Source organism: Podarcis tiliguerta (assembly GCF_965153285.1).
Source record: "Podarcis tiliguerta genome assembly, chromosome: 1".
Taxonomy (NCBI): domain Eukaryota; kingdom Metazoa; phylum Chordata; class Lepidosauria; order Squamata; family Lacertidae; genus Podarcis; species Podarcis tiliguerta.
Genome location: NC_139534.1, coordinates 61,853,102 through 61,867,922, shown reverse-complemented (window position 1 = coordinate 61,867,922; position 14,821 = coordinate 61,853,102). Strand labels below are relative to the sequence as shown.

The 14,821-nt window shown below is 41.3% G+C and overlaps 1 protein-coding gene across 18 annotated transcripts in view; it reads right to left on the bottom strand.

Annotated features, from left to right (window-relative positions):
* The window catches only part of BRSK2 (BR serine/threonine kinase 2), a 380,957-nt gene that overhangs the window by 47,781 nt on the left and 318,355 nt on the right, over nucleotides 1–14,821 (bottom strand). For 10 of the 18 annotated variants that reach the window (XM_083424835.1, XM_083424845.1, XM_083424847.1 and 7 more), the window contains exons 13-14: nucleotides 11,150–11,215; nucleotides 3,238–3,261 (exon numbers count right to left, since the gene is read on the bottom strand). The exons of 7 other annotated variants lie outside the window; for them this stretch is intronic. In XM_083424835.1, the coding sequence (XP_083280961.1) occupies nucleotides 3,238–3,261; nucleotides 11,150–11,215 (90 nt within the window). The remainder of the gene's footprint in view (nucleotides 1–3,237; nucleotides 3,262–11,149; nucleotides 11,216–14,821) is intronic. One more of the 18 variants, XM_083424839.1, reaches the window with a different exon arrangement.

Below are 14,821 nucleotides of genomic sequence, written 5' to 3'. Positions count from 1 at the left end.
TCTTCACAGAATCTCTGGATGAATTAAGGTGAGTCTTGTCTCTCATTATTCTGGTCCGGTAAATTTCTCACAATTGGTCATACTTTGAGCAGGTATCTTCTTTTGAGGGTTGAACATATTTTAGACACTCCTCTCCACCCCTAATGAGTGACACAGTGTGTTGCGAACATTTTATTACCATGAGTTTGTAAGAGCAGTATTGCTGAGAAATGCTAGAAGGTCATCATGGCAATGATGAGGCAATCCTGGCTCCATCTTAAAGCCAAAGAAGGAGCTGCTGCAAGGAGCTCGCATGCCCCCCTCCCATGAATGAACACTTGCTCCAACTGCCAGAAACTCGGGGCTGCAGAATCGAAAAGAGCCACTCTCTGCCCTCTTCCACCAGTCAAGGCAATCCTTGCCTCCCAGGAAGACTGTACAGGCAGGGAAGAGATCAGCCTGACCCCATACATAGGCCAATGCTTTCCTCTTTCCTTCCCATCTCTTTTTTTCTTTTATATGATTGAAACCTGTGGACAGGGACTACATGATCTTTTATTAAATTTCAGGCCCTAAACAAAAACAACAACAATAACAGCAGCAACAACAAGAATTCTGAATATGTGTCTGTTAGAAATTATACCAGAATATATGAAACATGTTTGATCCTTATCCTGCTTTACAGCAAAACTATTTTAGAAACTGGAAACATTTTTCACACCTGTAAAGGGAAAGGCCGTAGAAAGACCATGAAATGTAAACAGACATGTGACACGCAACAGTTCCACACGTCTGCTCCTTAAGGTGGCATCATGAAATGTCAACACCTCTTCATCAGCCTGCCACATTCCTGTGTCTTACAGTTCCCCTTATGATGAATTATAGGCAGTTTGGTTTGTTAACTGGGCAACCAAATCTCTTCTGATGTGATTGATTTTTAAAAAATGCTTTAAATGATCTAACTACCCCAAAGTGATCACTTCTCTCAGGATTCAAAACAAACAAAAACCTGTCAGTCCCCTCCCCCAACAAAAATAAAACAAAAAAAGCAAACTGGGCAAATATGACCTTCAGGGTTTATTTTGCTTAAGAAAGTGGATGGTTGGGATCTTTCTGCTTCTATAATCTGCTGTTCCCCAGGAAAGCAACACAACATGTCAGAAGCACGAGTACTAATTCAACAGTAATAATAATAAAAAAGGACAGATATGAGAGAGAAAGAGAGGTGTGTCTGGTGCCTTTTGCCCCCAGACAGGGCTCTTGTGCCTTTGACACAGCTTAATAAATAGAAATTCAACAGGAAAAGCATTGCCTATTTTGTATCTCCATGCCAGAAAAAATAGCACCTGACAAATTTATGCTACTTTTTGTTGTTCTTGCATTTGTTAGAGGTAGAAAGGCCATGCCACAGCAGATTGCAGAAATTCTACTCAGGAATATGAGTAAATTATGCTTGTGGATGTAGCATGAGGATAGGGTTTGAGAATTCTACAGAGTCAGGAGGTACCATTCAGACTGGGGGCCCTTTCATGTACATTTTTAACAGCGCCTCTGGGCTCTTTTAAAATTCTGAAAGTTGCCTGCTCAGTTTCATCACAGGGGATCAGTAGTCATGTTCCAAGTTGTGGAAAAATGTAAAATGCTAGTAGTTTGCAGCAGGAGGAGAGAAGGGTGCCAACATTCAAGCCTTCTTTTCTTCAGAAGGTGCTTAGATATTGGAAGCAGGGTCAGGATGATTAGACAATAGTGGAAGCAATGCATCCACAGAGACATATTGCTTTTGCTGTCACTGTGACTAAATAGCTGACAGAAAATTCACCACCATGGAATCCTGAAGCCAACTGAGCCGACCAAACACCTGCTCTGAAACTGCAGCAGCTCCTTCTGACTATCAAGTTCCACATTTCACCTGTATCAGCCATCATTTAAGCACATCTCACACCATGAAGACAATAAGGAGCTGCATAAGAACTGGGGCCAGTTTGTTGATTAAATAATTTTATATCCTTCCCTTCCTCACAATACGGTGCACAGGGCAGCTTACAACCACCACGTAGGCCATCCTGAGGCTGCAGTATCTTTTACCCAACCACAAAGGATGGCTGCACTTGGAAAAACAACAACCCAGTGTGTAAGTTCAATACAGCCTAATGGAGATGAGAAGGAACTGTTGCTATTGTGGTTATCCTGATGCGGACTTTTCTGCCCAGCTGCTTGTTATGTAAGTGTGAGAACTGGACATAGCAGCAAGAGATGGAGGCAGTTGGCTCCACTCTCTGCTGGCTCCCCTTGAGTCTCCGTTGATAGAGCACAGAAAGCAGGATGGCCCAGCACCATGACCATGGCTATAAAGGTCTTGCTTTGCAGTTCAACTGCCAGGGGGCTTTTCTTTATTAGACATTATGCACAAAGCCATCAAAAGTCATATAAATATAAATTCATACCCCATAGAACCTTGTGGCTTGACAACAGGTTTGGGGGGGATCTGTGGTCCTCCAGATGCTACTGGATTACAAATACCATCAGTCACACACACCCCCATACACCCCCCCACCCCATCCTACACGGCATACGTTACATTTTAGGCTATGCCCTCAGTGTAAGGATGAGGTAGTTTTGTCAGTGGGCCAAGCAAGACATTTTTTTTTAAAGAATGTAAAAGCAGCTGGGGGGGAGGGGGCTGAGGATAACTTTTCCCTCCTGCACTATAATCCTGGTCTAAGTTGCTCCCTCCAAAGATGCTCTATGTGCTTTGAGGGGAAAATATAGTATTTGTAAGTGTTCCCCCACTGGACGAATAGCAGCTGGAAGGATTTTAGCTGGGGAGATGATAGGAGGAAAAAAAGGTTAACTGCTCTTCCCCACCACAGTGACCTTGATTCAGTTCAGCTCCCTTCCCCAAGCTGGTTTTAATATTTACCTTTTCAAAAACAAATGTAAAAAAATAAATAAATTATAGAAGCTCTGATCACAGTTGCCAAGATGTCATATTGAAATTTGCCCTCACTATGTACTAGGCTTCTAAGATGCATGTGAAGTCAGAGCAAGTGTTTTCTCCCCCTCACTAACACACACACACACACACACACACACACACAAACATTGTTGTATATATATATTTTTCCTCCTGTACGTTTCCCCCCCTGTAACACAGTTTCACGATAAATAATATTTATACTGTGATCATTAAAAGAAACTTCTCTACCCAGAAGAAAACAACAGGTCCCACAACAGGTATAATCCAAAACTGGAGCTTACCCCAATGCGTCAGCACTTGTCATCCTTGGCAGTGGGGAATAAATAGAGGAGAAGGAGAGAGAAAGAAAGGGACGTGGAAGCAGGTGGAGAAAAGAGTACGAAAAGCAGAGTGAAATACTGTTCGGAGAACTACATGGTCATAATTATTGCCACAGGCATCTGCTGCTGATGGAAGCACCAGTGGGGAATTACGCATGAGAAGGGGGAGGTTTTCATTTCCTAAACAAATATTTCCATATAGCTCATAATCATAGAAGAAGTTTGCATCTGGGATTATGGAGGCAGACACATCAAGTGTAAACGTGAAAAATAAAACATTGCTTGCCCACCCTCATTAAGCCAGTCTGTGGAGTTAGCAGTCCAGATCTGATTTGCAGTTGTTTTTATTTATGGCAAATAATCAGATTTTGCACAGTGGGCCGTACTGAAAAGGATGTGGATCTTCCTCCATTTTGCTCATGTAAGATTCTCCTGCCCAGTGATGACCAGCTAGGAATCTCCTTTTCCACTGTGTGTATCTATACTTTATATGTAGTGTTAAATGCACTGATAATTAAGACCAATATTTCTGAGCGGGTATGAGGCTCGGGTGAACAAAGCTACAGATGAAGGATGTAACTCACCGGGAGTTTCTCCTGTTCTGCTGAAATGTATAAAAACATATATGTATTGCCTTTCATGGCTGCTATTCATCTGATTGAGACTCATGTAGAAATCCTGAGTAGGTTGTGTCCAAAGTTGCAACTCTACTTTAATTCTGGCTGAAAGGACCTTCAACTTTTTCCAAAATAGATAAAAATCTATTTTTATTAAATTAAAATTAAAACCAGGGGTTCTCTGCCTAAAAACAGTGGAAAATAAATGCACAATATAAAATAAATACAGCCTTAAGCACAAGCTATTAAAGAGATGATAACTGTTTCTCTGTCCTACTACAAATTATAACTAAGTTACAGTTCTACCCTGGTTTTCATTTTAATGTTGCTCAAGTCACATCACACTTGTGATGGGCAAGCAGAAATCTGTAGGTGTATTGTGGAGTAAACTTGCATGATTATTATTCATTTTCCCACCATATCCTAATTTTGTCTCCCTCTTCCCAACTTCTGTAGGGATCATTTTAAAAAGCTTTCATTTAAGTCTTAATCTTAATCTTAAATTATTAAACTAGGTACTGTGCATTGTTGGTTGGTTACTTGCCCCACCAACCAAGTCATCTAACTTTCTCTAGGAGGCTGTCATAGAAACAAAAGAGCCTGTTGGTTAAGCCAATCTCAAACAACATGCCAATTTCCTATGGGAAACTTTAAAGGACTCGAGTGCGAAACACTAGATACACCAAAGAATGGCCTTTCCTCATGTTTCTGAAGTACTGTATATTTCACAAGTTTGCTCAGCATTGAGACTGTGCAACATGGAAGCTGTAAAGAAATACTATGTCTTAGACAACAATTAAATAATGTCCCTTCCAACTCCACAGTTCTACCTAATTGTATGATAACATGTTGATTGCCATAGGATATTCAAACTACTTCCTCTTTCTGCTTTAGGAGACTCATCTCCACAGCTGGCCTCTTCTGTTCTGGCAGTGGAAATTTACTGCCCTATCCTAACACGCACTATTGGGCCATAAGCCAGAAACAGCAGCTTAGAAGACACACAGAAGGTGAAATTGCTCTCCCTCAAGCTGATCCGTCTTCTGCTTCTGAAATAGTCTGATAAAACATCAAGTGAACTGTCTTGTCTTATTTTATGGGATCAGCCTCAGTTTTTTTGAGGCCTGGGGATGTGGACAAGATGCTTGCCTATTTGCTTACTATTTACTCTCTTGACCCTTGCTCATCATGCCTGATTAAAGCTAGTCATGCAGAGTTAACCAGGTGGATCCAGGGATTGGTAAATGCAGCACTTTGTGAAACTGCATTTCACTGTGTGACCATTTATGAAAAACCCGTACTGGGATCCAGAGGTTTACTCCAACTACCACCTGTTTACTAATGCTCCTTTTGGGGGCGGTGTGCTTGAGAAGGTGGTGGTTGCTCACCTACAGGTGCACTTTTGGAGGAAACTGATTATCTGCACCTATTTCAATCTGAATTCAGACCTGGTTTTAAGACAGAATTGGCCCTGATCACTCTGATGGATGACTTCCAGCAAAGAAACAGAGGGAGTACAACCCAGTTTATCTTGTTGGATCTCTCAGTAGCTTTTGATACTGTTGATCACAGTATTCTCCTGCATCATCTCCATGGGCTGGTAGGAGGAAGCACTTTATTATGGTGGACACTACCTGCGGAAATAGTTCCAGTGAGTAGCAGTGGAGGACTGTGCCTTGGTTTAATGTTTAATTATGTTTTTGTATGTGCTGGAAGCCACCAAAGTAATCTGATGGATAAAATAATAATAATAATAATAATAATAATAATAATAATAATAATAATAATAATATAACCCCCCTCTCCAATTCCTATGGGCTGTTCTGGTGGTTCTCCCTCCCCCCCAACAATATGGGGGGGGGGAGTGCAGGGGAAATCACTTCTGCACAAGCAGAAGTCCTTGTGCAGAGCTTCCGCCGACAGAGTTCCTTAGATGAATCCCATCCAATGTCCCCAATACTATTTAACAACTGCGGTACATGCAGCCACTGGGAGCAGCCATTAGGAGATTTGAAGCAAATGGTCACCAATATGCAGATGACGCAGAGCTCTGTTTCACTGTAACATCTGGGTCAGGCAAGGATGTGAATTTCCTGAACCAGTGTCTGGCCACAGTAATGGAATAAACTGAGAATGACTCCTGGGAAGACAGAAACCCTGTACAGTAGATAGGTCTTTCTCATGATCAAGAAATTAGAGGTCTGCTTGTTCTGGATGTGTTTGCATTTCCTCCACCGGAGTAGGTACATAGTATCCTAGATCAATCTTTGTCAATAGAGACCAAAGTGACTACTGCAGCACATAGTGTTCACTACCAACTTTGGTTGGTGTGACAGATATGCCCATTCCTTGGCAGCGATAGTGGTCCATGGTGTAACATACTGTTTGGGGTGCTGCTCTTAAACTTGGTTTGGAAGCTGCAGCTTGTGCAGAATTTTGTGGCTGGAGTACTGAGTGTCTAGGTATGTACACCAGTGCTTGAAGATTTGCACCAGGTGGCTATCTACTATCGAGCCGAATTCAAAGTTTTATTATTAACATGTAAAGCCCTAAACAACTTGGGACCAGTATACCTAGATGACCACCTCCCATGTTATAAGCAAAATCATCCTTTACAATAACCAGGCCCTGTTCACTGTAGTGGATTGACAGCTGGAAACCATTTGGAAACAGGCCTCTTCAGTTATAGCACTAACCCTCTGTCCCCCACAAGAGAGATAGAATAAGCTCAATCTCAGTTGTCTACTCAGGCGTATTTGGATGCTTGAGAGCGTTATCCTGTTCAGACTTGCTGTTTAAATGATTGTCTTATTAACAATGCATTCATTGCAATTTGTTGTATTTTGATGTCCTAATTTTTTGCCAAAAATGTAAAATAAATAAAACACTCAACTCTCCTCCATTTCATAAATGATATTGCCATTTGGATAGATGTCCTTTCAATCAGATTTGAGGTGTTACTAGAAGGTCCACCAGACACATATTTCTAACTTATTTACACCCATACACGTTATTCTTTGTGTATCCCTTATAGTCCTTGTATATATTCCATCTTTGTGAAGTTCTGGTGAATATTACTGATGTAGAGAAGGAATATATTAAACTTATAAACCCACATTTTCATATATAAAAGGCCACATTTTCTTGCCAGATTTAGCAGTGTAGATATTTTTACAATTGATGTTCCCAAGTACATTATCTGGTTATCTGGATGTGCATGTAAATCAATGTGCAAGTGACTGCACATAACACATACACAAATGCTGAGAAAGTAAACAGAATTTGTGTGTGTGTTTTTATATCAATGTGGACACATAAATGCTATTAATCTTTAGTTTTCCCAGAAAGGGAAAGGCACTTAGGATTTTAACGATGAGTATGGACATCACATTGACAATGGGGAAAGAAAGTAGGGAGATGAGGTTATTTAAACAAAAATAATAATCCCAGAACACAATAAACCCAGCAGCGCAGACATGTGCATTTCCTACAGTACTGAAGCATGTGAACTACGGAGCTGCAGCAACCCAGATGTAGAAGAAGCACTGAGGGACAGGGCAACAGATGAGAGACACAGAAAGAGAGAAAGACTAGAAAGACTAGAAAAGAGAGAGAGAGAGAGATTGAGAGAGAGAGAAAAATGGAGGGAGAGAGGGAGGGAAAGAAACAGTGGCCTCAGCTACCAAGACAACTGTGTGCATCTAGAGGGGCAGGATCCTTAAAGATGCAGTATTCCTTTTAAAATAAACCAAGAGTGAGAGAAATATTAAGACATTGACCAGGCACCATTTCAAATGTGTGATTTGTTATCCCAACAAGGAAATATTTTGATGGGGTTTTCTTTGTTGCACTTCTTTTCGGCTCCTGCACTTGGACCTATATTTTCTCATCTTCCCATAACCTTTTCCTCAGTGTACATAAAAAAGATCTAACCCACAAAATTTTAGAAATCCCCCTTTCCCCTTTGTGGATCACACATGCCCCCCCCTATTTTCTTCATCCTTTCGTAGATCAGAAAATTGCCACTTTGGGTCAGAGTTAAGATCGTGCTGTTTGTAACTGATTTCTGCAATGGCTTTCAAATCATAATTATTTCTATAGATGGGAGTACAGTGGCCATATATTCGTCTCATACAAAAGATTATGGAGCATGGTTGATCTTTTCTGTGGATTTGTATTTGCTAAACTATTCTTACAAATGGTTTATCTTCAAATTGTGATGCTGCATGTCCTACTTCAACCAACTTTTCTAAGAAGTGGTGAGTTGTGATCTGTTTATGAATCAAGCCATTCCCAAAAATTGTTCAGCTCATGCATACCCACTGTAAAAGTCCATTTGTATTGACTTCAAGATGTGAAATGGAGCCTACTTTTGTCAGTTCTTCCAGGAAGGACCAGAACTGGAAATGTTACTCCTGTCACTACTAAAATATTGATGCATTTATAGAGGTCTCCTCCTCCTAAGCATTCCATGTGCTTCACAAACACTGTCTCAACAATGCTCAACGTATAAAATAGGCCAGCATTACATTTCCCCTGTTACAGAACCAGTTCAAAACTAAGAGAGGCTGCTGTAGCAAAGTGAGACTTGTCTGTTTTTCAAAATAAAACAAAACACATCAGTGCAGGCACCCATTCTGGGCAAATGGTAAGTTGGCTGAGACTTGTGTAACTACAGGAGAAAAAAGGTTAAGGTGGGTTGAATGATGGTGGGAGGATATAGTAAAACCTTTTTTTTCCTTAAGGGAAATGCATCAAAAGCCACTGTAGTGATAAGGAAGGGGAAATGGCCAAGGCTGGGCTATCTGATCTGTCTGGCAAGAACTTTGACAGGGCTAACAAGATGTGGTTAGGTTTTCAGAACCCCATCCCACAATCGTCACTCCAGGCTGAGATTTGTATCAAGGCTCTGGCTCCCGCAACAGAGCTTGGGGACTCCCTGACGAGCACTGCACAAGACAGCAGCTCATTATTTTTCCCCAGCTTGTGAACTTTTTATGAGTTCCTGGCAGCTTGGCTGCTATATTCTCTTCCTGCAGGCCCTCATAAAAATGAGTGCCTTGTATGCTGTGCCAGAATCAGACCATCCATCTGCTGACAGGCAGAGTTCCCTCTATCTGCAGCTTTTAAATGAGAAACCTGCAGGTCCTTTAAAAAGTTTATTTAGTGGACTTTCTTGGCCTACAAAAGCAGTTTCTAGGCTTAATTTGAGCCAAGGTTTGCAAAAGCTCAGTCCAAGAGCCCATTTTCAATATTATGAATACTAGCTCAAGTGCAGTGCAGTGGCTAAGCGACTGAGGGCTCATCCACAATTCCACTTGCCCCATGCTTAGAAAGCACAGGTCCAAGCAGCCCCCCCCCACGCTTCTTTCCCAGGAAAAACCCGCTCTTTAGCTCTAAATCAGAACAAACAACAATCTGCGGAAAACCCAATAGCTGTTTGCTCTTATTCAGCACTAAAGAGTGGTTTTCCCCAGGGGAAAAGCAATGGGACAACAGTGGATAAACAAAAGTGTGGATAACACTAGGAAGCAACCAGTTCAAATCTTGCCCCTGCAATGTACTCACTAGTCAGATCAGAGCCAGTGGGGGTGGGGGTGGGGGTAGAGTGTTGGACTAGAACCTGGAAGCCCTGGGTTCAAATTTTCACTAAACTGGGAAGCCAGTCTCTCAATCTTATTTACCTCATAGTGGATTATGAGGATTAAATAGGGAAGAACCACATATGAGGAAAGGTGGGATATAACTGTATATATAAATAATAACTCTCTTCTGCTCTTAGCTCCCAAACTACAAAAATGGATATAGTGAGTTACCTAATAGGGCAACTGTAATGATTAAAAGACAATGTATATGGAGCAGTTTGAATACTCAAGTGTTATTCATAATGCAGTGGCTAGGACTTCTTTCCCCCGGTCTGCAGGTTGAGTGTAGACCAATGTGCCTTTGAGTACATGCAGAATATTTTTCTTTGCCCATGTGTAAACTACAGTGAGACTCCACATGCTTAAGTATATGTCATGCATCCTTACAGATTATATGCGTGTAGTTGCAAAAGGTTTCTAGGTGATAAACTAGGGGTACAATCCACAACTAGAAAACTCTCATCTATCTCAGTGGGATTTGGACACTACCTGCTGTCTATGTTCAAAAGGAAAGGACTTAAATGGTTCAAAACCTAGTTAATGTTCTAGAGCAATGAATAATTCTCCAGATGATTAGAAAAGAGTAGATTCTATTTTTCAAGTGAATGAACTGGGTGCTGCCTTTGTCAATGTTAACAAGGCAGGAAATATTACACAGTGTTATTACTTTTATGCCTCATTTTTATCACTGTTAAAGGTTTTAAAAATGAAACAACTCAAAAGTAGCAACAATGCCTTCAACAGCTGCACCAAAACAACACCAACACAGAGTTTTGGCTGGTGCATTTTGTCATGCAGAGATGAGAAAAGCTGCACCTTTGGAAACTCCGTCTGCTACACCAGTCTTAGCCAACCTGGTGCCCTCCAGATGTTTTGGATAACAACCCCCTTCGGATGCCAAAGGCAGCACTGCATAATTATTAAGCCCGCTTTCCCATTAACAGTCATGCTCCTATCTCTTATGGCAGAGCGCAGCACCTTTTGGCAGCTGAACTGTCAAGGCTGAGGAGGGCAAGGAAAGTCAGCCTAATCTTCAAAGTTCAAGATTAATAATAATAATAAGATGAGAGGAGCTAACATATTTTATGTAGTTTGCTTAAGGATCAGGGGCCCTTCTACTGCTGGTTAAATGGTTTACCAATACCAAATTTGGCTTCCCCAGGAGTACCACTGCCTTCCCCCATTTGCCAGCACAGAGGCAAGAAAGGTATATGGAGGAAGAGGTGGCTTTGGGAGATGGAGGAACCCTGGCTTGTCATCACCTGTTCCTTCCTCACTGTAGCTCTCCTGTAAATTAGTTACTGACTCATGGTCACAGAACACACTAGTGCAACTCCAACCCAGCCCTCCAGATATTATTGGACTACAACTCCCATCATCCCTTGTCAGCATGGTCAGTAGTCAGGGATAGTCCAGCATCTGGAAGGTGTCAGGCTGGGGAAGGCAGAAATAGTGTGCTGATGTGGAAGAAAACCAGCTATTGGTCCACCCAAAACTGGGTCTCTTTCTCTCAAGTGCAAGCAAATTTTTCCCCAGTGGAGAAGGTAAGTACTGCATCTTTAAGGAATAGCAGTGAGGTAAAGGAGAGGAACAGATTGTTGGTGTTTATACCTTTCTTCTTTGTTGAATTTGGGATTGGCGTCACAGATATCCAGGCTTTTACTGAACATTGTTTTACTATGGCAGGAACAAAGTGAGAAAACAGAGTTACTAATGTGGACATTCATATGAGATTTGCCTGACGCAGTCCCTGAGACCCACCCACCCAAAGTTACCCCACCCATTTTGAAGAAATGCTCTGGAACAGGGATCAGAACTGTGTTCCTTTACCAATTGGGTGTCTTGCCCCGGAAAGGTACCACATTTATGGGTGTACTCAACTTAGATTTGGCTTATACTACACCAATGAAGCAAGTGGGGAGATTTTGATACTGAATTTGATGATGCAAGCTCAAACCACAACTCTCAAGTTGGTCATGGTGGCACGAGGCAAGATTCATTTTATACAAACCATGTCTCTAAAACTTCTTGCACATGCCTTCCCCAAACCCAAGTTAGCCGATGAGGAAATGCTGACCCAAAGTAGAATCATATTCCTCACAGAGATTTGTGAGACATGTCAGAATTCAGCTGAGGCCACCAATATTAAACATGGTCTGAAGAATGCAGATTCGGTTAAGTGGTTCAAAATGGCCTCTGCTATACATACCTTGTTCCCACAAGTCCCCCCTCCCCACATGGCCTCATCTGCAAACAAAGGCCTAAAAGACAGGTCTGGCCTATGGACAGTTGATCTGGAGTATACCAGACCCAAATGAAAGTTGTCATTCCAGATAATCAGTGTAAAGTACCCACAAGAAAAAGGACACCAGTTTGTTGATGGAACCAACTGTCTCAGCTCCCCTTCCAGTTCTTAATCTGCTCCCTGTACTTCATTCTGTTTGCTTTAAGAGAAACCTAAAAGCCTATGACACCCATCTTTGGAGGGAGAAAAAAAGAACCCGTTGCAGGAAAATGCACCATGAACGTGGCAGCTGCTATGGCATTGATGTATCTTGGGGGAGATGAAAGGCTGAGTTAAATATGATGAAGAACAATGTACTAAAGTCCCCAGAATAGAAAGAATAAAAGGAAATGATGTTTACGGTAACCAAAACAGCAAATGGAGGAAGCAGGATTTTCAGTAGAGAAGTATTGAAAACCAAGTAGGTTTTAGGATATTCAACACTGCATTTTATCTCTTCCCTCAGTAATAGTGAACAGGGAAGGAAGAGGCAAGGAATATATAAAGAGTCAGATACACTGGGGGGAAAAATGTAAAGCACTGAAGAAGCTAAGTAACACTTTTTCCTCACAGTACATTAGGGTTGGCAGCTAGCAGGATTACAATAGGCCAGTCAAACCAGCACAGCAGATACCTGTGCACTTTTGAGTCTCAGGCAGCCAGGAAGACAATGCATGGCAACAAAACATTCCAAGCACAGACAGACAGAAAGCAACTGAAGGTAGAGTTATGCTGGTACATAGCTCCCTCACCCCACCCCTTGGCAGGTTTCACATGATATTAATTATTCTTCACAAATATGTCAAAGAAAGGATAAAGGTTCTTTCCAAAGCCCATTAATATTTGTCCTTTCAGCTGCATTAACTATGAACCCCAACTCTTATTTCCCCCCAAAACCTATGCCAAGATTTTATGTGATTTTGTGCCACAAACCTTGGGTTTTGTACCACCACCTGCAGTGTATTGACACATCAAAGGCTCCTAGGTAAAGATGCTGAGAATTATCTGCTATAAATCCTGTTAGAACCAAATTTCCAAACTGTCTTAGGAAAGGGAATTAGTGATGGACCACTTATGTCTATAGTGAACATACACCTTGAGAATGTTCTTCCTAAGGGCAGATGGAACTCTAACAAAAATTACCTTTCAAATGCTACTTGGAGCATAATACTATGCTGAAAGCCTTACAAAGTTTGCCTCTTAGTTGGATGTACTTGGGTTTTATTACTGATGGTACTGACAGTCTTCCTGTCAGATGGTCACCACCTCCAAACACCTTTGTTGTTAATGAACAGTCCATGTTCTGAATAAGTACTCTGCCAGTAGTCTATGCTGTATGCCTTTGCAATCTGAAGATGAGGTGGCTCATCTGATTTACCAAAGTACAGTCAAAAAAATAATAATTCATTCTATGTCTGTTCCATTTCCCTGTTCACAATCACACATTGGTACCTTCCTTTAGCAGCTATGGCCTAGCAATCAACTATATGAGCAAAAGCACAGATGTTGTATTTGGCATGCATTCTGGCTCACAAAAATATGGACACATCCTTTGCTGTGTGGCACAACCTTTTGTATAAAAGCATCACTTCAGAAAAAATTCTCTGGACTTCTGTCAGTTTATCAGTTTCTACTAAAGCAGTGTTCATGCTCCCCATCCCCTGCCAACATTCAAATAAATAAAAGCACACACTCTCATTTGGTGAGAGACAAAGCTGTGTAATATTTGCACTTTCCTGAGAATCTGCTATGCAACTGCCATCCCAAGGTGAGACATAGCAGGAATTGTGCAAGCTACTTTGATGTATCAGGATTAAGGCAAGATCTTAGAATCAGGAAATGACATTCTTCCTAATTTGGGTTTTCTTTCTCAGTTGGCTAGCCCTAGCAAATTCTACCCAGACAAGTGCCTGATGTAAACAAATGGAATGCAAAACAGCATGGTGACTGTCTGCAGGTGAGTTTCTGATATTATCACAAGCTGTCTCCATCATTCTGTTCCTGAAGAGCTTCATTGTTAGGTAAGCAAAATTCTCAGCACCCAAAATGGACTTTTAGAGTTGAGACAAGGGAGCCTATGTAATCAATGGTGATAGCTCAGTGTTGTAGCAGTTTAGCCTCACCATGCTTACACTTGCTTCTTAGCCTGTCATCTCTGATCAAATTGGCCTCAACCACTACATCAGGATACATTTACCAAATTACCATTTCACTACTTACTTTTCAGGCATCCTGTTGCTGCATATCTCAGACCAAAAACTGTACAGTGCACAGCTATGTACCCCCAGGAATCAAATTTGGTTAGTCTTGGCAAACTGCTCTTGGCAAACTAGAGGTTTAACTGCACTGGACTACAGGCCCTCTTGTGCTTTCTACTTGGCGACTGGACATCAGCTAAAGTTGGGGAGGATAACTGCTAACAACTGAGGCACAGGTCTGTGTTGGAAAAAATTAAATTAAGCTAGATGCACAGAGTTCTTTAGTACATTCCTATATAGTTTTAACACACATGGGGATTTCCTTTCATCTCTTCAGCCTCAAAATATAACCAGAAGACCCCAAAGAAGTTCACTGAGCTTATGCCTTCTGGGAACACATTTTATTTATTTATTTATTTATTTATTTATTTATGGCCGTCTGCTGCTCACTGCAACACCATGGCTGCCATGTTTCTTCAGACAGAGACTGGAAATAATTGATTTTCACGTAAGAAACATGCACACATTTTTGGATGAGACCAAAGGCTATGGTGACACTTTTTATTTAGCTAAGATGTTTATCTTTAGCCTATGCAAGCTTCAATTGGTAATTATTCCCTCCCCCCAGCACTGCTCTGAAATGCTGGATGCAAAGGAGTAAAAAAAGTATACATATATTTTTTTAAAAAAGCAACAGTAACTAGAGTAATTAAGTAATTAAGTAATCTTCCTTACAGATTTCTGCACAGGCTACTGTGAGAAAACCTAGACTGATGCTCCTTCACCTGGTGCCAGCTGAGA